This window comes from Battus philenor, unplaced genomic scaffold, assembly GCF_028537555.1.
Source record: "Battus philenor isolate CCGP_79_NKW_IND1 unplaced genomic scaffold, ilBatPhil1.0.hap1 SCAF_20, whole genome shotgun sequence".
NCBI lineage: Eukaryota > Metazoa > Arthropoda > Insecta > Lepidoptera > Papilionidae > Battus > Battus philenor.
This window is the reverse complement of record NW_027181683.1, coordinates 63,372-91,094: the sequence shown is the minus strand read 5'-3', so window position 1 is coordinate 91,094 and position 27,723 is coordinate 63,372. Positions and strand designations below refer to the sequence as shown.

General features: G+C 39.3%; 2 protein-coding genes across 2 annotated transcripts in view; one reads left to right on the top strand and one right to left on the bottom strand.

Annotated features, from left to right (window-relative positions):
* Positions 1–506: 506 nt before the first annotated feature.
* On the bottom strand, positions 507–3,094 carry LOC137922904 (uncharacterized). Its single transcript, XM_068766013.1, has 3 exons — positions 3,064–3,094; positions 1,445–1,694; positions 507–1,019 (listed from the first exon to the last, which is right to left on the bottom strand). The coding sequence occupies exons 2-3, from the start codon at positions 1,640–1,642 to the stop codon at positions 942–944; spliced, it is 276 nt and encodes a 91-aa protein (XP_068622114.1). The 5' UTR covers positions 1,643–1,694; positions 3,064–3,094; the 3' UTR covers positions 507–941.
* Positions 3,095–12,269: 9,175 nt separating this feature from the next.
* The window catches only part of sff (sugar-free frosting), a 36,505-nt gene continuing 21,051 nt past the window's right edge, over positions 12,270–27,723 (top strand). Inside the window, exons 1-3 of the mRNA XM_068766047.1 lie at positions 12,270–12,357; positions 23,149–23,243; positions 24,621–24,706. Coding sequence (XP_068622148.1) covers positions 23,238–23,243; positions 24,621–24,706 — 92 coding nt within the window. The 5' untranslated portion in view covers positions 12,270–12,357; positions 23,149–23,237. The remainder of the gene's footprint in view (positions 12,358–23,148; positions 23,244–24,620; positions 24,707–27,723) is intronic.

The window sequence follows — 27,723 nt, the reverse complement described above, 5'->3', positions numbered from 1 at the left end:
CCGGCGAGCTTGCCACTGTTCCATCCGGCGATATATGTAGTGTGTAAAAACACTCCAGTACACTACAGTAGTCACTGAAGAGATCAGTAGAAACTAGAAATAGTACTGCAAGTGTAGTTTAAGCAATCAGATGCAAACGCGAAAAGTTATTCTGAGCGGACAAACGGACACCGCGTTGACAAACTTTTTCAAAACATACCCTTACCGTGCCACGCGACTGTAAGAGCCCTTTATGGTGTTATTTCTGCAGGCTTATATATAACTATGTAATCTTGTTAATACAAGCATTCCGTGTGGAACAGCCATTCGGTTTCCTTTTTCACAATAGTGTCTAGTTTCAATTATGATAGAGAACCTCTGTACTCTTAAAGTTGAGACTTCGTTGTAACAGCAGCTCGGAGCCTCATTTAATACTAACGCTTTAGGTAACTGCTTTCAAAACGTCGCGTAACAACAAGTAAATGAATAAAGGAGTTGTTAAATCAAAGAACTGTCTTAATAAAAGTTTTTATCACATTACAATTGTACTACCAAAAACGTACATTTATTTAAAAAGACGATACCTAAACAAATTACCTCTCGTTGCACAGCACAGCAACGGAGTTGACTGAGTATTGTGGTACTGTATGTAAATTTTCTATAGTACAGTTTAAAATCTAAATATGCTAAATAATATTAGTATAAAACAAATTCATAATTGATAATAATAAGTTTTTTATAACTAATTTACATAAAATTGTCACAAGATGGCGTTATAATACAAAATAAGATTGTTTTCGATTCCTGTACTAGCGATTATTCATCGAGGTTATCATTTAAATTTTTAATGAATTTGTAGTTTTAACAATATTTTTTTTTGTCTTGAACATTACGTACATAAATAAATAAATTGCATAATTAATCAGTAATAAACTATTTTCAATATTTCTATTGTTTTATAGTTAATTGTTTTCTTTGGGAGCCTCGTCTTCAGTTACTTGAGGTTCTGTGTCCGTTTTCGCGGCATCGCTATCGGCTTGCTGCAAAAATAAATACGGGTTAATTTATGTTTTATTCTGGCACCAACGCGGCGTCCTTCTGCAACCTAGCAGAAGTACCACGGAGATTGTTATTCGGTTATTGAAAATACAATGCGCAGCGGTGGTGTCGTTTTTCACGACGTTTTCCTCAACGCTTCACTACACTAGCAATGGTAATTTCGACAGGAGTCAAATCCGCGACATCAATCATGCTAGACCCTGACCAATGTTACCGGCGCCGACCAATGTTACAATACGTACAATGCTGTAATATCTAATGGCGTCGCTAGATGTCGCTGGAAGTCGTAGCAGCACGCGCTGTCGTTTGTAGCGTATAGTACAAAGGCGTGCCACTCGGAAGCGTCGGGAATTAAAAACAATAAAAAGTATGTTCGACATAGTGTATAAATGTGATGCCAACTAACCGCCGCTGCTTTCTTCATTTCCTCGATTTTTTTCAGCTGCACCGCCTTCGAGGCTTCTCTGATGACCTCCAGCTCGTCTAGCTGCTCCTTTGTGAGCGGATCGAATACTGTCACCACTGGTTTGTTGGGATCGTTGACCGAATCCAAAAAAAGCTTGTAGCGCTCCTGGGTCGAACTTTTGAGGAGGGCCCACGGCATCCTTGATTTATTTGTTCTACTCGAAGAACGTAGTGCACAGGGTTTGCTGAATCTGGTAATAAAAAGATCTTCAAAAAACAACAATTTAAAAACATTTCAATGGTGTAAAGAATTTTTAATTGAAAATGCGGTTTGCGAATAGGTAACATTAACTCCAATATCAGAGATTTGCGTTTGTAGAGAAGATAACAAAAAGAAAGACTGAATTCGTGTCAGGGATCTTTTCATATGTTATTTGAAAAGAGCGCAAATTTAATTTTAGTTTTCATTAATTATTACTGCTCCTGGTGGCCTCCTTTTTTGATGGTTCGCATGGCTAGCTTTGGTTTCCCGAGCTCAGGCGGCAGCACTGGAGTTATGCTTTAGACAACATGTCTCTCACCCACATGTTCTGTTTGGAACACCTTAACTCGGCCCAGAACGACAACGAAGGAAAGATATTTGATAATATATAATAAGAGGACGGTATGAGATACGATCGCGGTGTCGGCATCAGTGTAAATGCCTCACAGACTGTGCATAGTCAGTTTACGCGAATTGCAGGTGGAAGGGCAGAGAGTACGCCCTGCCGGAATACCGTTACATATATATATTACCGGATTAGGAGGCCGCCAATGTGTGACCGCGCGTGAAGGACCCCGGCTCGGACTGTTCCTTATTATGTGTTCATCATTCCGATCCAAGCGTGCTCAGAGAGACTCAACTTCGACTTGATTTGATTGTTAACAGGTTATCATTACGATCACTTCAAAAAGCGGAATGTATATAAATATACATATATATATATATATTACTACCTGATCCCGCAAACGTTGTTTTGCAAAAAAAAAGTTTTAATTTTCAATTTAAAAATAAGGGTTAATCGTAGAGGGGTGAAAATTTAGAGTTGTATGTATTTTTGTAAGTTGTATCATAAAAAAATAAAAACAAAAAATTTCGTCAAAAAAATAAACAATAAAATTTAAGGGTGAACAACCCTTATCACTTAGGGGTATGAAAAATAGATAGTAGCCGATTCTCAGACCTACTAAATACGCATATAAAATTTGGTAAAAATCGGTCAAGCCGTTTTAGAGGAGTTCAAGTTCGAACACCGTGACACGAGAATTTTATATATTAGATAATATAATTCTAGGATAAAGGATTGTTGCGTCGTTCCAAATGTCAAGAACGTGTCCCAGCACGGTGCAACGGCGGAAAGTCGAGCCTTTACCCTGTGTGTAGAGCGACGTACGCAGCGCACTGTGTTACAAGACTTTCTAACGCACCTCCGTGTTATGCGCTACTGGTGTTGACTTTGGAATGGAAAATTGCACAAGCCGACCACTCACCGCACTCGCCGCGTATAACGTAGGATGATGAGTACAATGTAAATAATTTCTAGTTTGTACAAGCTACGTACATTTGTAATGGAAACTCACCGTCCGCCGACGTCTGTGGAATCGATATAAAAATGCTCGGTCACGTATGGTTACTATTTACGTTTTTTGTGTTTTCCGCACTTGGGCAGGCGTTCGGAACATTTTATATTTTTAATTTTTTTTTTCGTTGAATATTTTCACTTAAAAAGGTTCCTCTTAATATATTTTTACTGTCGGAAGAGTCCGGTCAGCTAGTGACATGGTGGGTTATGGTTCAACACCGTCCATATTGATTTTTGTGAAGTAAAGCATAAACACACGAAGTACTATACCAAGTCACAACATATAAAAATAGTACTCATAGTGGTAATGCACAAAAATAATAATATCTTTAATGGTGTCTATGGTGGTGGTGCGGCTTATTCTCCTTTTTCTTTTCATTCGAAAGCCTGCCCCGTAAGTGAAAGGCCTCCGCCGACGAGCGCCGGGCCTGCGCTGCCCGCGCCAACAGACTTGCTGCGACCTTAACAAGTAGTAAATTAAATAAACAAGACGCATTCAAACGTGACGATTTTATTAATCGATTCATTTGCTTAATATTAAACAAAGATTAAGTACGAAATAAGTAAAAAAGCGTTCACACATTTTGTAACAACTGTAATTTATTAATGTCGATGTAATTGCTGCCATTCTATATATCATAGGTTTGCAACAATATTATTAAATAAAGACGATTTTAACGCGCCTTTTTTATAGTTTAAATGTCAAGTGCTTCGTAATTAGTAACAGGTTTTTAAATTTACTCTATGGTATTGCAAAAAAAAAACACGTTTTTTTTCTGACGTGGAGTCATTATTTATATTAATAAATTGATGTCATAAGAATGAATGAATAAAGAAAAAAAATATAGAATCATTAAAAATGTTTCGCGCCGCTGGAGTCAATAGGCGAACTTGATTAACGAAACAAAATAAAGTCGCCCGCGCCCGCGATTAACATAAGAATAGAAGTGAACTTTACATTGAAGTCGTTTTTTAAATATGCGATGAATAATTAATTAATCACAACGGAGCCCGCTCCCGGCGCGTTATAACGCCTTCTGTTTGCTTCACACGCTTCGTGGAGGAAGAAGGAAGAAACAAAAGCAACGCGGTTTGATACTTTCTCGACACTGCGCTTAGAGTTCTGAGATAAATATAAAACATATTCGTAGAGGCGAGGTTGCTTCTTCAAGTATAGTAATGTAGTTCCTTAAATTTGCAAAATTTATACTTCTGAAGGCAAATTCTGTCCCTGTGGTCAAGCTGAGGTTCTCTCTCTATGAAACTGGCGCTATGTCACCGAAGAATGGATCTAAACGATATAAGCGTCGATAATTCTACTTGTGATAATGTAACTTTCTGAAGGAACCAAGTTATGTGAACGTGGGCAGAGTGCAAGAGGCGCTTGGTTAAGCTAAATACACTCAAGTACGTTTCCCTTTCTGTTTCTTCCAGGCTCTGTCTCGGCGCTGCAATACGTTAACACGTTCACTGCGGCTTGAGGTCGATTCAGCCTCATGGTAGACTTTGCACTGGTGCGGCGCGTAAAACTCGTGTTTTCTCTCTAGTGCGGAGGCTGTTTATACTCAACCGTATGAGGTACCACAAAGACAAATATAGCTTTCTTTATCTCTATGAAGCGTTGACTCAATATTGTAAAAAAATATTGATGAACATGAGGCAGAAAAGGCCTCAACCGCACTACTAGGAAGTTCAGCTTGAGGCTGATTCGACCTCAGTCGCACCAGCTGAAAGTTCTTCAAAATTGGGCCCGCAGTGAACGTGTTAAGCAGTACATCTCGAATCGGATTGTCAATTAAACATAATTTGACGCGCGATAGCCACTCAGCATTCCGCTGTAGTGTGCGGGGACTTTGGCGCGCCGCGCGGCGACAGCCATTGTTCATTACCGCGTTGCAGGAGTCTGCAGGCGTCTAAGTCAGCGAACTATTTATTTATTCATTATGTCAGAGGGCTCATATTCGAGAGAAATTAACTGTGAGTAATCAAACAATACTTTTATTGATACAGTGTAATGTTTGATTTGTCGCACTAGTTTATATACACACGACTGTTCGTTGATCATACGTACATAAAGTGTTAACATTATGATTACACATTTATATTATTTTCTTGTTAAAATAGTTCACGGTGATCACTTGTGAACATCTAGAAAAGAATGTCAGACAGAGACTAGAACCATATCGAGTTGACGTCTTTCATCTTAAAATAAAGATGCCAGGGGATATAATCGTCTAAGGAGGTGGATCGCTCCCTGAGTAGATGTTCTGACTCTGGGGATAATATTCCGAAACAGAGAAACGCTCTGTACCTAACACCTGGCTAGAGAAGCGGCTCCAATGACGCTCACTGTCCTCGAAGCTCAGGACCGAGGCGACCATCGCTGTTCGTCGAACAACAGACAGACCCGGGCTGTGTAACAGTGTCTAGCGGCGGTAGCAATGTCACGTCACACGAACTCGACGAGACGCAAGACGCGATCGCAACGTTCATCGATGTTAATACAGCAACCGCCGCATATACACTGGCGCACAATCTGATGATGCCAATATGAAGTAGGGATGAGGAAGTGGTCGCACGAAACGTAATCTTAAAAACTGGATATTGTTAGGGTGTCATTAAAAATAAACAAGACACCAATGACTAACAAAATCATGATGATTAGTTGACTTCAACTTGGTTTTAAATGGTATACGATTTAAGTCAGTTAATAGTTTAAGAGACTTAGCGGAAACTGTGATATGCAACAACGTGAGCAAGAAAAAACGTAAATATTAAATGTTATTACAAAAACAAAGGCACGAAGCATAATGACTGTGGTATTTAGATCCTAATAGAATAAAAATTAAAACAACTGTTTACGACGGTTGCAAACGCGCCCTGCTCTGAGGAGAGCCTACCACAAACTCAAAGAGGTTATTGTTTTTAAGCAATTTCATAAACACACATATTTTTGACCAAAACGCCTTGTTGCGTATAATGAGCGTTTACGACAAATGTATGTTACTGATGATCCACGGCAGTGAAACATGGTCTCTCATTTCGGACCTTAAGGTCTATATAAGAAAAGGACCAATATTTAGCCACTTCCACACATGCAGTGGTAGTCGTGCAATAAAGTGCACCGCCTGCCAGCCCGCTGATAAATGCGTATGCGGCAAACAATGCGAATCACACAACCGCCACCGCCAAATTACTCAACAAGTGTTTCACCCCTCCACGGGGCATCTTCAAGAGTTATGTTACACCGATTAGTGCCAAACACAGAGTCTTTCATTAAATACTTAAAGTCTATGTTTAGTATTTCTCTATGAGATCGTGTTATGATGGAGGAGATTCGTAGACGATCTGAAGTAACCGGCGTAACCCAGCGGACTGGCAAGTTTAAATGGCAGTCGCTGGAGCCTACAGCTTTTAGAGCGGAGACCGTGGATCGTCAAAGAAGTTGCAAGACGTCCATCCAGAAGGTGACTCAGAAAATTATATCGATTCATTGTAAAGGGTTTTCAAGTTAGTACTATAGTGAGGTCGTTAACTAACATTGAAGAATGTCAGTACAATCTAGAATTGTATTTACTTTTCTAGCGCTCGTGTTCTTCTAGCATACTCTTTCATGTACAAAAGTTATGTTATTGATTAAAAGTGTAAAATTAAATATTACAATGTATTTCTCCGCTAACATCGGTCTAATTGTCTCACTGTATCCTCTGTGGCGAGCCCCTACGATACATCGCTCGGAGGGGGCGGCGAGGGTTGCGCGTGACGTCACACGCGGGCCCACTGACGTGTACACCGCCCGCGCATGCGCAGTTCAAACCTCACAATTGTTAACCAAATTCATTGTATGTTTATAATATTATTGTTTTGTTTAGGCCGTCAATAACATATTTCATTAACTGCCCTCGCAGACTTTGTACCGACAAAGATATTGCAAATTATTTGCAGGCATCGGAAAATACTAGTGCGTCGTATTTTTTTTTGGTTTAATTAACGTCAAATTGACAGCTGGAGACCGGCATTTAGTTTGTGGTTTATGTAAAAGATTGATTTTACCATTTTTTCTACTATATTTACATTTTTATTTCACATAAATACCTTCGTAGTGCCTGTGTGTAAATATGAAAAATGAAGATGAATTGCGTGATTTGTTGAATTGGCTCTTTTTGAGTTTTGCGCATAGGAATAAATTTGGTTGATATTTATTATGTCACTTTATCATTTTATTTATATAGTTTGAGAGCTGTTAAAAGTTAAAACGGAACGTGTTAGGTTTGCGAAAGGAACGGTCGCAGCGTGACACGGAACGCGCAACCACCCCTCCGCGTGACTCACCCGTCGCATCCCCAGTCGGAGCGTGCCGAAGCGCGGCGGGGCCGGCCGAGCGCAGCGCCGCAACGACGGCTCGCAGACGTGCCCGGAGCGTTATGTAACGCCGTCATTTGTAATCTTGTAAAAGATGTCGGAGCAGCCGTGAGCGCGTCCGGCGCGCCCGCGACCGCCCGCGACCGCCCGCGACCGCCCGCGACCGCCCGTGCCCACCAGCCGCTCGTTCCGCGCTAGTGATGTTAGCGGAAGGCGTATCGATTTTCCCGTGACGTGCGGACGTTACGCAGCACGCTGTCCGCGGCGTGCGACGCGCGTGTAGTGCTCCCGGCTGTGTGCGTGTGTGTGCAGTGGAAATTGTGTAAAGCAGCCGTCATGTAAACCCGGTATATACCTGCCCCTACATAATAAAACACCGGGCCGACATCTGTGCGTCAATAAAAAAAAATTGAAAAAAAAAAACCGCTGGTGCATCAAATCTAATTAAAAATATAAACTTATTAATTTTAAACGTCAATCCTACGGCCGTGAGTAGCGTCGCCATGTTTCGAAAAATTACAGTTTTTCCGATCTATTTATAGAATTTTCTCTTCATTGAACTAACCTGTTTTATCAGTTATTAGGTAGTGGTGGGTGTTTACGCTAATAATTTACAAAAGCATTATCAAGTTAATTTTTTAACTGTTGAAAAGGCTAAAATTTCCACTTCCTTTTCCTTTAAGGTCGCTTTCGATATAAAGGGATATAATTCTTTAAGTTTAAACAACAAATCATTAATATTTTCTGCACATGTATCTAATAGCGCCCTGTAATGTGTACTAAGTAAACAAAAATGCATTAAAGCGTGTCAATAACCTCCCAGCCCGTGTCGTTGCTGTGCCGGAAATACTTTGTGGTACGCGCCGTGTCGCGACACATTTCCTTTTCCCCGGCTGCAGGCTTTGCACTCTGCGCAGCCTGCCTGCCAAACCTTCGGCAGCCAATGAGTAACTCAAAGCATATTTTTACGTTTTTAATCAATTCCGGCATCTACGCGGCAGCTTACAAAACCTAGACACGTAGATCCTCGTAGAACTGGCGTAGCGAACGTAGCACCTTATTTACGGTCGTCGTATAAATGTTTAATAACATTTCTAAGCTTTCTTCGTGGTTTAGTTACATAACATGAATGCAGGTTTTATATGTGATTTAACTTTGTTTATATTTCTTAAACTTATGCACCGCGCGCGAGGCTTCAAGTTCCTAAATAATTCACGGACAAACACGGGGCATCGTTTAGAGTGAAGTGTGTGGCGAGTAGGACGAGCGCCGCCCTCCGCCCTCACGGACAGCGCGAGGCATTCAACACTCGCCGCGGAGGAGCCGCACGTGACCCTCTTCTTTTGTTTACAGTCAAAGTGTCCGTCCGCATTTACGCTCCATTAGGGCAGGGACCCCTAGTCGAGCTAGAGTCGATATTAGTAATTTCAACGGAATATTAAGACCTCGGGGTTATATGTCTCTTGGGCGTATGCTAAAAGGAATAATCTGATGAACCTAAGGATCTCCGAGAGGGACCTCGTCTCGGGCGAATCGTGTTGATGCTTATTAAAGGACGGAGGGGAGGGGGGCAAACCTCTCGATTCAGTTTACACTTCGCTAAGTGTACGGGTGATAAGACCTGGAGTTGAAGTATCCCGAAGAACTAGGTTTTGGAGTCAGCGCAGTGCGCTACGTTAGGTAATCAGCAGAATGGCATCTGGGATCGGTTCGGTGTCACTCTGATCTATTTCTTAAGCACAACGTACTGTTTCTTCAATTATTGTTTGACTCTTGAGTATTTTTAGAAATAATGAAGTAAATTTTGGTTCAACGGAACACGAGCCAAAGTTAGCCCTGATATAATGCTGGACAGTAACCGTTGGTTTAAAAACAATTCACAAGACGATAGAATATTGACACAACGATAGGTAAATAAATGATGGCAGTTAGAGCGTCGCTCCCACCCCTTCGTAGATAACGGTTCACGCGCATCGTAGCGGCGTAGCGAGGTGGTGCGCCCGTAGACGTTATCGACGTGACATTTCCGTAGACGCGGAGACCTTCACCCTGCAACGAGGCTGCGCCCGCGATAACGAGACCATCCGGCAACGGCGCCCGGTTTCCTTACGGCGAGACCGAGAAAACTCCTTCGCTATTTCTTGCTTCTTTTCAGAATTATAATCAATTTTTTAATAAAAAATTTAAATCTACTAGACAGTCGTTACTGTATTTTTCTAAAAAAATTTCAGACCAATTTATTTTCAAATATATGGATATTCGTGTAATTGCCTGGATTGCAAATCTTACCGGATATTTTAGTACAGCAGCATGTGATGTACTGATGCGACCGATTTCTACAACATGTTTAAAACGAAAGTTAATATTTTGTATGCAATGCATTTAAATTTGCGGCTGGAACGCCGCCAAGCCAAATGAAGCGGACTGCCGCTAATAACATTACATAAAAGCTTACAAATTGGGCAGCGGTCACGTGTGCATAGCCATGCAAGGTTAATTCGTCGTGCATAGAGGCGTTGCAACTCTAAACCCTTCAACAGTTCTCGAGGTTGCGATCGCGCAGTACCGTTTTCGTTTTCTTAAACAATCAATAGGGCGTTGCAAAGATGTGAAGTTCGTTGCTGCAACGTGAACTTCCCAACAGAAAACTTATAAATATAATTTATCTGAAAATATCTTCATAAAGAAAATTGAAAAAGTCAAAGAGTTTTGTTTAATTACGGGACATATTAACATTACTTTATACTGAAAGTGGTGAACTTAAAATCTGACCAAGAAGCAAGTTTAATGAAGAACAGTTATATGGCATAAATGACACTCGTTATCACGTGTACCGTGTTATCGTGTTCCGTAATTAACAACGTATTGTACGTAAGCAATAAAGGATCACCAAGTAGCTAGCATCACTGATAAATGCTATTTGCTGGTTTGTATATGCAGTCTGTCATATTCAACACATTACAATAACTAATTTCGGAAGCTCTCTCGGAAACATAAGCTTGGACAGTAAGATTTTTTTATTTCAAGCCTGTCACGATGCCTCAAGCACTTAGGTCGCTCAGTGCACAGCGCCGCGGGCCGGCCGCGCAGCGGGGCTCCCGGGCTGGAACCTCGGCTCGGACAGACGCACGAATTGTGCTCAGCATTCTCGCTCGACGTAGAACTAACTTAATGCACCGCTCGCCGTTTCTCGCTCGGCTGCGTATTCCCCTCCTTTGTGATGAGAGTTACTTTGTTTAAAGTTTGTGAAGTTGAAGTTAACGTTGTGGTTAGGTAATAGGATGTGGCGTGTGTAAACCGAGGGGAAGTTGGTCGGCAGGGCGGGCGGGCGCGGCGGGCGCGGCGACCTAACTTCCTGCCATTCGAGCCGCACGTCGCTGCACGCGTCCTATTTATTATTCTTTACAAGTTCGCCGCACTTCGCGCTCCATCTTCGTCATAATTCGGGCGAATTTTCACTCGTCTTGGTCGAGTTGTTACCGTTCAGTTCTAATTTTTAATTCGATGCAGCGCAGGTACACTGCAACTGCACGCGTTATAACTCCGTGCAATGTAACATCTTGAACCTTTCTTTTTCGCAAGTTACTTGAAATTATTTTTTTTGCAAAGGCAAATGCAGTTTTCATTGTTGGAATAAGTTGTAAAACTATTACAAGAATGAAGTTTTAAAAATTACCCACATAGGAACCTCCACTCTACTGCAGTACAGCCTTACCCTAAAACCTATTTTCAGTAATAAACCTGATGGTATACGGATAGACAATGTTTCATAATAATGTCATTATTATACTTCTAACAGGTTTTTATACTTCTCACGTTATATCAAATGCAGATCGACGTTGTAATTGGGTCGGAGATATCCGCTCACTTTGTATGAAAAAGCTAGTGTCTAGTATGTTTATTTATTCATTCATTTATTTTATTTATGTCGTAATAATGACATCTTTCAACATAAAATAATGCTATCAAGGCTTTAAACGCGCCGCGATCTAAAAAGAACCCATATAACAAACTGTTTTTTTTAATACTATTTCAATAGCAAGCTGCATGTAGTACCATTTATTAACAGGCATATGAAGGCATGTAATAAAGCTTATGCAATACACGTTAGTATTTAGCCATCAAGAGGATAGTAAAAGTTTTAAGAGTAGCGCGTTAGCAACGAAAACGTGCGGACAATAAACTTAACAGTAAAAATAATGACAACCTATGAATGGAAATATCCGAATAAGAGAGAAATATTACAGGTCAAAAAATCGAGAGATTTGTTTTGATCTCGTATTGCCTTAGAGTCAAGCGATGGTTATATCTCATACCTCTCTCAGAGACTTGTGTTCCTACAATCGAAATAGACGGAGCGCATTGAATATATTATACCTCGTAAAGCAACTGTATACGTGCATCGTATGACTCGCGGTGTTTCTGAATATTCCTGCAATCCGTATGTAGTGTCAATTGTCGGAAATAATATACTGTAGCTATTTCCAACATGCGTGGACTCGAATGCGGCATAAATCTCGATCGTTCGATCACAAATTGATGCAACCAGTTGGCGTATAAAGAAGCGAGTATAAACCAGTATTAACTGTGTTCGCAGATGACCCTGTTTAGTGTAATTGTTGTTGAACAATGAATGATAGACAATGACTCGTGTTCATTACCGTACGGTATGACCGTCCATATTTCTTTATAATCAAGTGTTTTCGCATAAACGCGATGTTTGACAATGTTCGACTAAGTGACTCGTGTGTGACTCTCTCAGTATGACCCGGTGCATTTGCGTGAGCGCGCTATGACTCATTCTGTTTTTGCTTGGATGTCGAGGGGTAGATCGTGAAGATGGAGAGCGGGGGTACGACGACGGCCTCCGAGGCCTATCAGTACGTCGGGCCCTTCAGATTGGAGAAGACGCTCGGCAAGGGACAAACAGGTAAACTATATTTTTACGAGTTCTTGTTATGTGTTTCTCGGAACAACATTTAAAACAAACAAAGAGTTCTAAAGACTAACTGCCACAATATATTTCTACTATCAAACTTAATTGGCCTCTCACATTCCAAGAGAATATATACTTTCATATTAAGGACCGGAAAGTAATGTCGCTTTCTTAAGCTAGATTCACTCGACTACATTTTTAACAAGTTTTTATTTCTAATCAACAATATATTCACTATCGTTATCAACAACCTGTTGCCATCTAGTACACAAATTTTTAATAGAACCGACATTACTTTCCAATACCCTAAAAACATTTGATATTTAAAAAAAAACTACGATTATATTTGTAAGTATATACAAGAAACAGTTTTCTGTTTCGTACACTGCAAAACTTTAGCAATCATGTGATGCTATGCATGTGCGGCCCTTAGCCACTATCGGCTTACTCACGCATTGGAATCCCCTATATTTTCACTGTCATGTTTGACACCTTCCATACATCTTTTAAATTCGACTACCGTCAAATAGAAGGTGTCACTCAATAACAATTTTTTATCCATTCCAGTGATTTAAAGAAAATAATTAATCAAATCGGTGAGCCGTGTTAGGTTATATTATAGATTGATTTTTATAAGATTAAACAAAAACACTATGTAGTAATAAACATTTTACGGTTTTCCGTCTATTGCTATTCCTTTGCTACTCCAGTTGTATTGAATGACCAGTGTAGGTGAAACTTCTAAATATATATTGGCTAATGGAACATCAACAAATCTTGTTCGAAGTGTAATGTACATGTTTAATGTTATTTAAAATATACTACAGATGTGCAAAGTTTCGTTACTGATGTTCGATTTTATGACTCTTAAGGGATATAATTCAGGATTGAAAATATAACTTAATATAAAACATGAGCCGACGCACGGGGCAGCGTGAACAAGCAGCGGCGCTGTGACTGCGATAGCATCAGGTTTCTTTTGCGCCCCGCGGTGCTGCTTGCGGAGCACGGCGCCTGTAAATCAAAGATAAAGATCTGCCCCCCTATTAGGGCTAACGATGTTAACGAACGCAAATCGATGATTAAGCGAGAGTGGAACGCGTGGAAAGCGAACTTTATTCCGTAGCGACTGTTGCTACGAACGTACATTCCAAAACACCTGTTCGATTACAAATCATTACTTTATATAAACGGTGATTGGTTGTATGCTTAATAGATATAAAGTGGCAAATGTACGGTTGATTTATTGATAGTTAATGTATGTTAAACCCATTCAAAAATCAGCGGTTTTTGTAATAATAAATAACTTAATGATGATGTAGTAAAAAAAAAATTCGTATTACTACATATTTAAATTAATTATTGTTTACTATCGTCGCTGCAGTGTTCGTACTGGCAGAAGCTATCGTCGTGTCGGAATCCAACAGAAAAAAAAATTGTTGAATGATCATTTTATACAGGATGTTTGAAAAAGTTTTAAAGCAATTGAGATACAAAAGTTAATGAAATTCAATAAAATAAGTTATTTTAACGATTTTTTTTTGATGTTTTTATTTACACATTTATTACATTTCCTTACATAAATAATTCCGATGCTTTTAAATCCGGGAACGAGCTCTGTACGGCTAGCCATGTAGCAAACAGGGTTGGTTGTTAAAGATTTATACAACAAGCCCTCAACAACTGCCCTGCAATTTTTTTATGATTCTACATGGCCCCTTTGTTGGAGGCTCTCGTTGAACCCCTATCGCGGATGGGCGGGGTCTCTGTTTACATTGTAATTAATTTTAATACTCACCATTCGTGTCAATGTCTTCCATTCCTTCCTCTAGTTTCCTTCACAGAATCTTTCTTTCTTTCTCTTTTAATGTTACATTTATTATTTTAAACATTTGTTTAACAATTTATTTATTCTTAATTCTTATCTATTTTCTCACTATCTATATGACACTTAATTTACATTTTTAATATCACAGCTAATTTATCACTCTTGTTTATTATTCTCGTTATTGTTATTTTTTATTTATTGGTCATTATTTATTTATTCGTTTATGCAGAACACCAAAAAGGTCTGGCGACACTGCTCTTCACTCACCAGTGAGGTGATGTTCTCCTCCTCTATTCTCTCTGCTAATCAAATCTGCGCTTACCGCATCAAATACGTGACAGCTGGTGATCAGACGAACCGCGGTCTGGTCCACATCCCACACCCGAGTCACTGGTGCACGACGGACACGAGGGACTCTCCCAGACTTTGAACCTACGCAGGTACTCAGGGAATTAATGAAATCGATTCTAAAGTTATGGCGTGACCAGGGGACATGGGGATTAATTTTTATATATTCATATGACACCGACTGCGTTGTCGCGTATCAACGGAATTCGGTAGGCATTGTATAATTAAATTATAAAAGCGCGTAATAGACAGTGCGCTCTGCAATCAGTCGTCAAAGAAACATCTAGAATCTGTAACAAAAAGGTGCTCTGGATTATTCTAGAAGACAAGTGAACGACGTTTTTAATTAACGGACCAATTTAAATTTAAAGATTTTTTGAAGGACCATAAAAACACTGGTTAATCATTTTAATAAAAAATGAACATAGGAAGGTATTCACTTCAAATTTTTCGCGAGGAATTTCTGTTCTTTCGATACAAGCTGATCAATGTCAGCCGAAACTGATGAGAGAGCCACGCGTGCGCAGCTTTCTGATCGTGCGTCACGCAGGCTTGATGGGTCGTCATTTTGGATTAATTGTCTTAGTTCAGTATGTACTACCGTCTTATTATAATTAATGTTATTACAATGTGTTAATGGCAGGAAGTCGACAAAATTATTTAAAATTTAGAAATGCTTGTCGGGCCGCATGAACATGTTTGAGTCGTCTTGGTCTTCCCAGGGTCCAGAACTCGTAGTCACTGCCGTCGTTCTAGTGCTATGTCTACTGTAAATTACATGTTTAACGTTCAAAACTGACATTTTTTTTTTTAGAAACGCCAGAGCCGCAATAGCAGTCATTAAAATATATATCTTAAATATTTAATGGAATCAGGCGTTACTCTGTGGAAGTCCATCCTAAGTAAGAAAAGGACCAATATTTAGCCACTTCCGCACATGCAGTGGTAGTCGTGCAACAAAGTGCACCGCCCGCCAGCCCGCTGATAAATGCGTATGCGGAAAACAATGCGCACTCAACACGTGTTTCACCCCTCCACGGGGCATCTTCAGGAGTTATGTTACACCGATTAGTGCCTCTGTGTTTGGCACTAATCGGTGTAACATAACGGTGTAGGTGGTGCAGTTTGTTGCACGACTACCACTGCATGTGCGGAAGTGGCTAAATATTGGACTTTTTCTTACTTAAAAATATATCTTGTATGATCATAATTTCAGCCGAAGGTCGATCGCTGCTAGATGTACTTGTATTGGTTATAAAACCCAAACAAGTTGCACCGGCGATAGGCAATTCGTTTTGTTCAAACAAGAACCATTCAATTTCCCGTCAAATGAAAAAATTGAATCGAAACGCCAGCTGCGCTCTACCAAATACATTTTTACGTTGGCAGTACCGCGCGGCTTCTCTCCAAATTGAATACCTTTTATAGATTAGAAAACTTAAAAAACTATTATTACATTTCACTTCATTGGTTTGGTTAAAAAAAATTATATACACAAAAGTACGTACTGAACTCTCCGCTATTTACCCAGAGAGAGGTATATTGCTGGCAGCAAGGATATTTTATTATTTTATAGAATTTTTTATAGAGAATATTATTTGCTCATGACAGCCTTCTTCGAGACGACTTATTCTCATGCCGAACTTTTCTCGAACAAGTCTTGAAATTAATTTTTCTTGCGGAATTAGTTTTTTTTGGCACTAATAAACATTTCCAGATATTATATAGGTCAGATGTCAAATGTTGTATAATGGTACACGCCTATGGTGCATGTACAAACAGTAAGAACGCCGAGAATATACAGGGTGATTGGTTATAGGTGTAAAAGCTTTAAATGTATTATGATATATGTGGGAACGGAACGTAAGAGTAAAGGAAGTGAGCGATTGATTGATGAATGAATGAAGAGTAGGAATGGATAATGGCCTTATCGGGTAAGATGGGGGTCGGGCGGTTGATATCAACTATGTAAGACGTAAAAAAATTAAAGTGTTTAAAAAAATATTTACATCTATTATTCGCCTGCGTGATTCACTCCCACATATATATTTATAGCTCATTTGCCAACAAAAAGTTTGAAAGCTTTTACACCTTTTTTAACACCCTGAATGAAGTAATTACAGAAAAAGAAATGTTTTTTATATTGAAGTTCGACGGGCAGATAACTTTTGGCATTGCAGTCTGCACGGACAAATATTGCAACAATAATTAATTTTAATATGTAGTAATACGAATTTTGAGAAAGTTTTTTCATGCTATATTATGTTTACGTTACGTTACGACAGGGTGCACCATTTGTGAGAGTTACATATTCTTAAAAATAATCAAGGTTTTGTAGAAACTAATAAATCAGTAAGAAAGCGACGTACAAAAGTTCTACTCATTGACCAATAAACGACTTGAAGGTGAAATGAAACAAAAATTAAACAATTATCCAAAACATCCGTTATAGTACATACTGCATAATGACGACCGAAACACAAGATGTATATGATAAAGTAGTAAATTGATGGTTTCGATAATGATACCGGGCAAATGTACACTGTCACCGAAACATCTTTATTAAAAATAACACTCAGTGCGACGCGGGTTCGCTTCTGGATTTGCAGCTGAAAGCATCAATCGATTTGATCGATTCGGAATAAACTGTGATTAACACGCGCTGCACCGCGCAGCCTGCGATGGTCATATCTAATTAAAAAAGGATGTTTATGTTGAGAAGCCTGCGCGTCGCTGTTGCTCTGCGGGGGCAGCTCCGCGCGCCTGACTGCGCCTGCGCTGTGCTCGCGATGACGTAAGCTGTGCAAAGGAACCACAGCTCCGCGATCTTTTCATACAAATCGCTTCAAGCTTCACATTCGTCAGCGCGGCACTAGCTGCTCCGAGTCGATGACTTACTACAAATACTCAAACTTATACACTGATAATCCCATACTCGTTGTTTTAATATTTGTGTGTGGTATAATAACAAAATGTATTTTTATACTTTGGTTTATCCGTACGTACTTAATAACTAGTTATACATACGTGAAAACTATTGTAAGCTATTAAAATCACAAGCGTCGATGGCTTCTATAAAAAAAAGTATAAAAAGAATATTACAAGTAACACGATATTCCGGATTTATTTCTAATACAATAAAATATTCATTGAATTTCTAATTTTATATTCTAATTATGTTTGTAATGTTCAACCGGCGCACGCATGAAAACATTTTAAATTATATAAATATAATTTAAAATGTTTTCATTAACGTTTTTATTGTCACAATTCTCTGTGTAGTTATTATCTATATAATTAATTTATAATGTTTTTAGATGATAACTTTTAATATGACTTCTGTTATTAGTATCGATGTGTAAATATGTACTCGCCTTAAATTTGTAAAGTCGATAAAATAAAATAAAAACTCCTCCTTTTCCTGATCTGAAAAACAAAGATCGTGTCGAAGGACTGCATGGTTGTCTGTTATGAGAGCAAATTGACAGTTTGTAGGTTGGAGCCGCTCGCATTCGACGTCAATGGGTTCCGGCGGCCTCCTTAGCGGAGGGTCGGGGGTCGGTGACCTCCAACGCACCCAACCGATAATTCGGAGGGCGCGGAGGGTACGACAGATCTCACTTACTATAATTAATCTTTGATACTGATCCTTTGCAATTATGCGGCATCATGCTCCCTGCGTCGTGTTGTGCCTTCGACTTAATGAATGTAGTTGCATGAGAGGCAGCACCGCGGCCGCGGCCGCGCGGTGTAGGGTTGTCTTCCGTGGTTCGTCGGTGCGCGAACTGATTTGTATGTAATTACGGTCAGATCAATTGCTAAATCATGATTAACTGCGCGCGCAGCAAAATTGACGCGCGCGGCTGTTGAATGAAGCAATAATGTTACTGACAACATGTAGCCCGGTTCATAACATCTGAATGGATCTGATTAGCCGACAGCACAAGGCACGCACCGCCGGGCGTCGCCACTAGTGGAGTACCCCGACGTAGCAGGCCAACGTTAACCGTCTGCCGCTACCCAACGCATTCAGTATTTAGTTATTTTTATTTTGATATCACTATGAAGTCTCACGCTGCACGACATTATTTGTACGATTAGATACTAACATGTTTTTTTAATTACGGTTAATATTCGACAGATCTATTAGAACATTAATAAGTTTATTTTACCTTTCCCTTTGGCCCTGTCAAATTTATTCCTGTCTCGTTAAAACGCGTTTGTAGATAACTACGACATACCTCCGCGTAATGTTAACGAGTTATCGCGTAATAAATTTAATAAAAATGATATGTTATACAGTAATCCTATGTATCAAAGTTTTTTAAGCGGGTTTAAAGCTCGAGATTTCATTGCTATACTATCTGAACTTTAATTGTATGACTGATATAAAAGAAAAAAAACCTGTCTGTCTTTATTGCGAGCTCTTTTAAGATCGAGAAGCCTTTGAAACTCTCGCAGCTTTAGCGTAAAGTGCGCCGTTATCGGGGGAATTAGGATCCTTAGGCGCGCGAGCCATTCAAATATTTGATTAATGATGAATCGACGATGAAGACATGAATAAATAAATGAAAACAAGTCTAGCGTTACCACACCAACCTGCAAGTTGATTACTGATTCGTACACTAGCTTATCGAAGAAAGTATCAGCACAAAACTATTGATGGAAATAGTGAACAACTCCTGATGGTGTTTACAATTCCTCCAAATAAACTTTGTGGTTAATATAACTTAATCACAATCACAAACATTATTATCATTTACGTATTTATTGTCATCCAATACGAATATTTGGAAAAATATTAAATAAACAATTGTCTTTTATCCTTAAATGTGTTATTAAAGAGCCTCGTAGAACGTACTGCGAGTGTGCACACGTGTCGTATGTGAAGCCGGCAGCTATGTTTGATGACCTGACAAGCGTGTAAGGTTCAATTCCCGGCAGACTAGCGTCTTGCGAAACATTAAGAGGAACCGACAAGAGTTGGCATCAAAATTCAAAAAGATATCCGACCTCCGCCGCGTGCCGGGCTACGCACGGGCTGCTCGCTCTACACGAGGCTTGTATTGCATCTGCGGGGATGCGACGACGGAAGTCAATGTACATAAAAGTATATAAAATACATCTGAACACTTTAAAAAATTCTTTTTTTAACGTTTAGTGCGAACTTTGCAGGAACAATGATAATGCATGTCTCTGCGAATAAAAAGATTTTTTTAAAAAAGAAATCTCTTGTGCACATCACGCGGACAATGACAGAGGAGTGCAGTTTGATAGAAACTGCAATCGTATTGAGCTCCCTAATAACGACATCCGCCAAAATGCTGTGGCCGTGCCCGACTTGTCCCATCTGAGAAGAACCTCGGAAAATCTCTTGCACCGTAATTGCTCATTGCTCTAATACAATAATTCAAAGAAATGACACGGAAGTGTATTGTGTAATAAAACAACGCGCAGCTGTCTACCAAACAGTTACTAATTGAATGACGTTTCAAAAAGAAAAAAAAAATTGTCAGTAAAACGTATTTCAGAGTCATCATTTTGTTTATTAATTTAATGTTTTAATTATTAGTAATGATTATTTCCAATTGAATAATAATAGGTAATAATAATAAGTGACGTAAAAATTGTGAAACTCACGCCCGGCTCACATAATTAAAATAAAAACGATGAAAGAAATAACCTAAATATTTTTTTGTTAAAATCCACGCGGATGAGGTTGCGGGGTACAGCTAGTACATAAATAAAATTTATCGAACGGCTGTTTGAATATAGGGGCAGTGTCACCGGGGACAGCGGCCAGTCAGCGGCAAGCCTTCAAAGTAAACCACTTCCCTGGAGGGCGCCGCCCGCCCAGCGGAGTCGGATGTAGCTTCACTTACATATTTATGATTGTTTAATTATTAATGTATTAAATGACCAAAGAACTATTAAAATTGAAACGAAATGTCCCTCAATCACGAAAGCGCATAAATGTCGAGCTCCATTCATGACCCGGAACAACGTCAAACATGCGGCACAGTGTCTCGTAAAAAGCAACAAATTGTGTAAATTAAAAATATCACCATCAATGTTTTCAATTTGAATATCTATGTCAACTTAATCCAGATAAAATGGACCTGTGTTAGTTTCGCTATACGAGTATTTATAAAACAACATAAAGATTTACACGAGCACGCGCATTGAGCAATCATTGTTGCCTCGCTATTAAAATCATTAAACTGTTAAGCAATTTACACCGGGGGTTTACGAAGCCTTCAAACTGATCGTGTGTTTCTCCATCCGATAATGTTTGATGACGTCTTTATTTAATCTTCGACAGTAAGGTATCTCAAGTTGTTATCTCCCGGTGGAGTGCGGCGCATTGGCGAGTTATCTAAAGAAATACGAAAATATTGCGGTGCAGTTTGAATGCAAAATAACTCAACACCTATATATGTTTATTCCAAAGTGCAAAACAAAATGACATTAAAAACACCATCAAGTTCTTATTTCAACAATTATTTAAGAATTATAAATGATTATTAGCTTTCTTTTTGTACGCAACAAAATAGCTTCCGCGCGCCGCATCCACTTTTAAGCTTTTCGCAATCAATATTTAAACTCGCGTCGACATCGGCTGCTCTCACGCGATATTTGCAGCTGCTCATAATATTGGTTGCACTTTGAAAGTATTTCTCTTTACATCTTTAAAATATGAAAGTATTGCCGTGTTTCTTCTTTTAGTTCACAAATACAGGGTGATTGCAAATAGACAATACAAGACTTAAAAGGTTGAATCTATAGTTCACTAGTTGACAAATTGATCATTATGAAACTTTATTGGAACGTGACAGACATAATTTCTAATAGTAAAAAGTCTATAAAGAAAGATAATAAACAATAATTAATTTTAATATAAAGTTATACTAATATTGTAAATGCTATTTCTTAATATATTATAATTAAGTTAGTTATTATTTCTGAAACAAGTGTAACGTACATAACCATTGACAGCGATAGAGATATACAGTCACCATTTTCTAGCTTTTCGGTTTTTACTAATGAATCTTAACAATTTGTTTCAGTGAAAAAGTTCTGTATTAAGTCTCTATTACCTTACGTAACAAATACTCACGTAACCGGAATAACAATCCGCTTTATAGGTCGACACCGTTGCAGATTCGTCTTGACATCGCGCTGGTTTTAATCGAACAAAATGTCTCTGCAAGTTAAAAACAATTTATTTCAAAGAAATTAGCTAGCACTGCCTTTTACACGCCTCTTTGTTACACCATGACGTCTCTGACGCCTCTCTCTTGACACGTTCCATCAGGCTCTGGCATGAGTTGTTCATTTAATACTATCAAGGAATAACAAAGCGAGCGGTTGACTGATTTAGGTCAGACTTCGTGCTGTCAAAACTAGTTGACCTGACGTAGTCCGGTGATAAAAATATTAAAACGAGTGATCATTTTATTTATTTAATTAATGGAATAAGAAAAAAAATTCGCCATCCTCGAGGTTTATACTTAGCAATGTCTACCTGTTAAAATTGAAACTGGCACATCTATTGGATGCAGGAAATATTAAAGTGTAAACTCGGCAAAGTTCAGCTCATTCCAGAATTTAATGTTAAATATTCTCATATTGTTAATGAACAAATATGAGACGAGTTAAATATATTGTTTATAATATTTTGAGTTTAATTTGAACTATTCCTTTTATTTAAGTAATTATAATATAGCCGGCACTTGCACGCGCGCCCGGCAGCTGGTTGTGTCGATGTTTATTTGAGCAGAGCTGAGTGCAGGGATCTTCTGTTCTGTTTGTTAATAAAATGTAAACACATAGTACGTATGTGAGCATTAACTTTTTGCGCGTGAATTGCTGCTCAAGCTGGAGCTGGCCATGTACCAGGAGGAGCAGGAAGCGAGACTTCAAAGTTATATTTATATATTTAACAATCAAATTAGAAAATAGACGAGAGGTTTTGTTTTCATAAATATTTATGAAAGAATAAAGGTGAAGTTTTATCTTTTTGTTCCGACGTTACCTACATTACACTTTTATTTGTTCTTATTCGTACACATTCTATTATTCTTATTTTATAACTTAGCTCAGTTGTAATGTTCATCGCGAAAGAATCTTTCAAAAGTTTCTTGATTATCCTTTGTATATAGCATATGTATAACGTATTTGTTACATCTTACATGAAACTATTTATTTGAGTATTCTAGATATCTATCTCTACTTTCTTCACTGCTAGTTATTTTGTGTGTTTGTTTCTTTAGAATTAGTCGTCTTGTCTTCTTTCGAAATGGCAGTGACAAGCGCAGAGTCGGAAGGTTCACGAGTAGCCCAAGAGTGGACCAGGAGTTCCACTACACGGTCCGATGACGTCACGAAGCTCGCGGGAAGTCGCTGGATGCGAGCTGCGTGAGGCTGGTCAACGTACCGATCTTTGGAGAAGCATATATCTTGCAGCCGGCGTCTATTGGCTATCGAGATGATAATAATATCTTTTTTCTTTATTTAATTCTGTTTGAATCTTTTCTTTCTGTCTACTGTAAATGTTGCAGTAAGTAATATTTAAAATAAACAAACAAATAACGCCAAACATGTTACAGGGCTGGTGAAGCTGGGGGTGCACTGCGTGACCGGGAAGAAGGTGGCCATCAAGATCATCAACCGCGAGAAGCTCAGCGAGTCCGTGCTCATGAAGGTCAGTCGTATTTAAAGAAAAACAACAAAGAAAATGTTTAGGTCCTTTAAATTAACTTGCTGATGTCATCGCCCAAGAAACAGAGAAGGAAAAATATATTGGGGGGGTGTTCTACTTTAGTTCTCTAAAGGCGTATTTTAATAATGTACAAAGTGGAAGAGTTTTACTTCTGTCATTCTATTCTATATAAACGCGGACACTTCGATCTCAAACATTTGTTAAAACGAATCTTGTAGCAATCGCGATATCTTCGGAATTATTTAAACTTTTGAATTAACCCACTGATCGTCTCAACAATCTTACCGCGAACTTAAAAACTCAACAGAGCTTCGAGAGCTATAAGCTCGAAGGCTCCGGCTGCGCTTGGCTACTTTCCAGGCGCGTAGCCGGGGCTCCACATCAAATTAAAATTTCTGAATGTTGGTCAATAGCCAAGCTGCATCCACCGCGCAGCCGTCGCAGAGCTGATACGCAAATAACCGGGGACTCACAACGAAATACCCGACCGACATTATCGACGCGGCCCCTCGTTACATTCGGTGTATGAAAGCAATTGATCACGAGACAAGCGAACTTTTGTAGAAGCTCTTGACATCAGTGCATTGTAAGCAAATCACTCGATGAATAAATCCACGTTTACCACAACAGAATACAATGGTCCGACGGCAAGAATTTATAATAAGGTCTATAAAAACGACAGCATTGACTCCAAATTACATAATTAATTTTATAAAAATACTTACGCGGTTAAATTTTATTATTACGAGAATAAATTATTTTACATATAAATATTCTACTTACATTTATTATAAGCATTCGCACAATTTCTTTAGACTATGAGAACAAGTTAAACTATTGTAACGAATGGACAGACAGTTTTGTATAATTATTGTTAATGTGGTGTATGATCAAAGTAGCCTATATTCCGGATCTTCATGATGTTACGCACAGCGCCATCTATTGGCTTACCATCTTACTTGATGTTATAGCCGCACTCGTAGCTGTTAATGTGGTGTCGTTTCTATAACAGAACATAAATATACTTTATACATATACAGTACAACGAACATTAAAAAATTTTGGGCACAATTACAAAATTGTTGCTCGAACAGCCGGAGCATTCGTATTTCCCAAGACATTGTTACGCTTTCGTTCGAAAATAGGATCTTTCGAAACGAAATTTACGTCTGTGATGTCGGCAATGCTGACGTCACACTTTTATACACTACACTATACTACACTACAGAGACTATTTCTTTGACTTGTGTATAACTATGTATAAAATGGAGCGAGGTAAACAGAGTAACTTTTTTTTTCGCTTATGACAGCGGAGCTCTGCCGAGCTCGGGCGCAGTCTGACCGCGCTGTCTGTTGCAGGTGGAGAGGGAGATCGCGATCATGAAGCTGATAGAGCACCCGCACGTGCTGGGCCTCTCCGACGTCTACGAGAACAAGAAGTATCTGTGAGTAAACGTGCGGCCCGACGAGCGCTGCGACTGGGTCATTTGGAAAATTTTCATTTAAATTATATACAATACAAACTACAACTTATGACTTAGAATTGACTAAAGTAACTTGTCATTCATGACTGAGAAAGTTTCCCACGTTACGTATCGCCCACTGTAAATAAGAAATTAATTATGACAAGGCAATAAATAATTAAGATATAAAAGATCGAACCTCTCAAGTGCAGTTAATTGTTAACGAGATGTAAGTAATTTGTTATAAACAAGGCATTAAATGTTTGAGCATTTAACATAACTATTAATGAGTCTTGTGCTGACCTAATATTGCATACTATGTGTTACAATATTATTCCTTTATTTTATTAAATGTCTACAGTATACATATTTGTTACAGACAAACTGCAATTTCGTAATACTTTTCGTATTTTGTAGAAAAAATATATTATATATATATATATATATATATATATATATATATATATATACGCACAAATACATATACAGTAGGTGTTTACATTCGCGTTAGTCAACAGGTATAGAAAGAATATTATTTATATCACAAAAGAAAAGGTGGCGCTAGATTTGAAAATCCTTGTGTCGATGAAAATAAAATATTAGTGAAGGGCTTACGGTCCGCGATCATAGAAAAGTTGTTTCCGAACAGACGTGACGTGCCGTGAGCACCGCGGGGGCGGGGGAGTGGGGGGAGCGCTGTACGTCAGCGTTCATTTGTATTACTTCGTTTCTTCCAGAATTTTCTGGAGAAATTTTAAATTTAGAAACCAATTTTCGTAGATCAGTGATCGCACCGGGATCTCCCGGCGCACTTCTGAAATATTTTTCACAGACCCACCGTTTGCTTTAATTAACTAATTCTGGTAATGTTTGCTTTGTCAAATAGACGGTTGCAGAGCTACGCGATACCCAAAAACGTGATAGTTTGGCGCGGCCCACGACAAAGAAAAGAAGATCCTTATTATAAGCAATCTGGTGTTGTCTGGATAGAAAATTCTAGACCGTTATCAACGCTATTCTGTCACGTATTGTCTGAGACAGCGCCTTTAATAAGCAAACATTGAGACGGCAATAGCCTCTCCTAAAGAAAATAGCTCTTTTTCATCAAAAAATTATTTACACAGCGAAGCTTCATTTTTCTCACCGAGAGGCAGGATCTCTCGACAGGGACAACTGGCTTATTAAAGGAGTCCAAAAACGCAACAATCTCATTTAATTTTAAATGATTCGTTACTGAATTTAGTGATAAATAACATTCTTTACTTTAAAGCCATCGCGTGTGTTTGTTCCCAAATAGTAAAAACATGTGAGGTTGAGAAGTTAATTCAGTATTTATTGCGCGATGTAGAAAGAATTAACAGATGCTGGTGCCATTGGCCCACATTGCTGTACGATCACTCGCGGCTAATGCTGTATTAAATCATTGTCTACAATTGCAGAAAGGCTTCGTGGGCTCTAGACCCGGCGGGGGGCGGGGGGTGCCAAGTGCTCGCCCCGCGGCGCTGCAATGGTTTCCCGCTATCACCCACAGGATTAAATACATTTTGCTTACTCTCATATTCTCAATCACACCGAATTGTTGCGTAAAGTGGGAAAATTAGGCAAGCAGGATGTAAACAAACAGTTTGAAATGATTATAAAAGCAAGCGAACAAGATTCTTCTGTTTCTTTTTTTAACCGATGGCTTGTACCAGAGAACGCCGCGATGGCCGGTCCAGCGCTGCGCGCATCTAACGGATTCCCAACACCTTAACTATGTCGTACGTAAAGCTTTCGGGACCAACGGCCTCCGGTCGCACAAGGGAACAAGATTAACGTGTCTCAAATAAACAATACAAAATTCTAAAACAAATTATTAAGATCTATGAGTCACATAGAGGTACGGTAGGTTCCAGTGAGTGAACAATAATTAGACGTACAGTTCGTCGTTAGCAACTCGGACTCGATGGCCCCCGCGCGCGGTCGCAGGCTATGCAGGCGGCTGCTTGTTTATCCCTATTGCATTAAATGCTACTTCGAAACTTTTAAAAATTTTAAAATATTTTTTCTAACAATGTCGTTCTAATTATCTTTAGATGTCGACACACCGAAAATGTTTACATGATTTACTTCAAGAAGTCGCTACTTCAACACAGAGTTATTTAAAGACTTTTATAAAGCGAGCAGAATATAAACACAAAGACATGAACTTTATAATGCGCACGCTACATGATTTAAAAATGTTTTCGTGTTAGAAACTTATTAACTAAAAAGGTGTGGAAGTGTTTTAAGTACATCGACACGAGACGATTTGACGCCATCAGTTCCATTTGTTTGTTATTGATTGTTCCTTAGTTCAGAACTTATTTGGAACTCTCGTAGATTTGTTTTGAGTTGAAATATCTCAGTTCACGAATTTATTCCAGTTTCTTTCAAATTGTAGTCTTTTGGTATTTTTCTCATGGCGTACGTAAGTTATCATTGTCAACAATCTGACTTGTATATCTGCGTGGAGCCTTCTTGAGGAGTTCTTCCCCGCGCGCCACTGGGATGCACGAGGTAACCGTTTCCGTGAGCAGACAAGACCGCTAGCGAATTGTTAATTAGCTGCGATCCCGCGCAACTTCCTTTCGCAAGCGTTTGTCAACGGAAAATCCGCGCCTCGCTCGCACACGCAGCGATGACTTGTATTGTTAGTTCGCAAGCTACATTATGACCGAATAAATGACCGCTATCAAGGGCGAGCGTGCCTCCGCCGCCAACTGTCGAGACGCGCAAATGAGCGCAAAACGCTTTGGATCCGTATTTAATCGTCGCGGAGCGGTGCCGGGCGGTCGTCGCTTTGTGCGCGGTGCGATTGTTCCGGCCGCAGCCGGTGCACCGCGGCGCATTCACTGCAGTTCGAGTGCACTCGCAATTCCCTTTGTTCCCGCACAAAGCAGCAGAACTGCGGCCGCCACGCACACACTCACTGCAGCCCGGCGAAGGAGACCGATCTGGCCCGGGTCGCACCCGCTTTT

What these genes read in the sequence shown, in the direction of transcription:
- LOC137922904 (XM_068766013.1), bottom strand. Translation starts at nt 1,642, where the DNA reads ATGCCGTGGGCCCTCCTCAAAAGTTCGACCCAGGAGCGCTACAAGCTT. An exon ending in AAATGAAGAAAGCAGCGGCG is followed by an intron (nt 1,020 to 1,444) that starts GTTAGTTGGCAT and finishes TTATTTTTGCAG; the next exon opens with CAAGCCGATAGCGATGCCGC.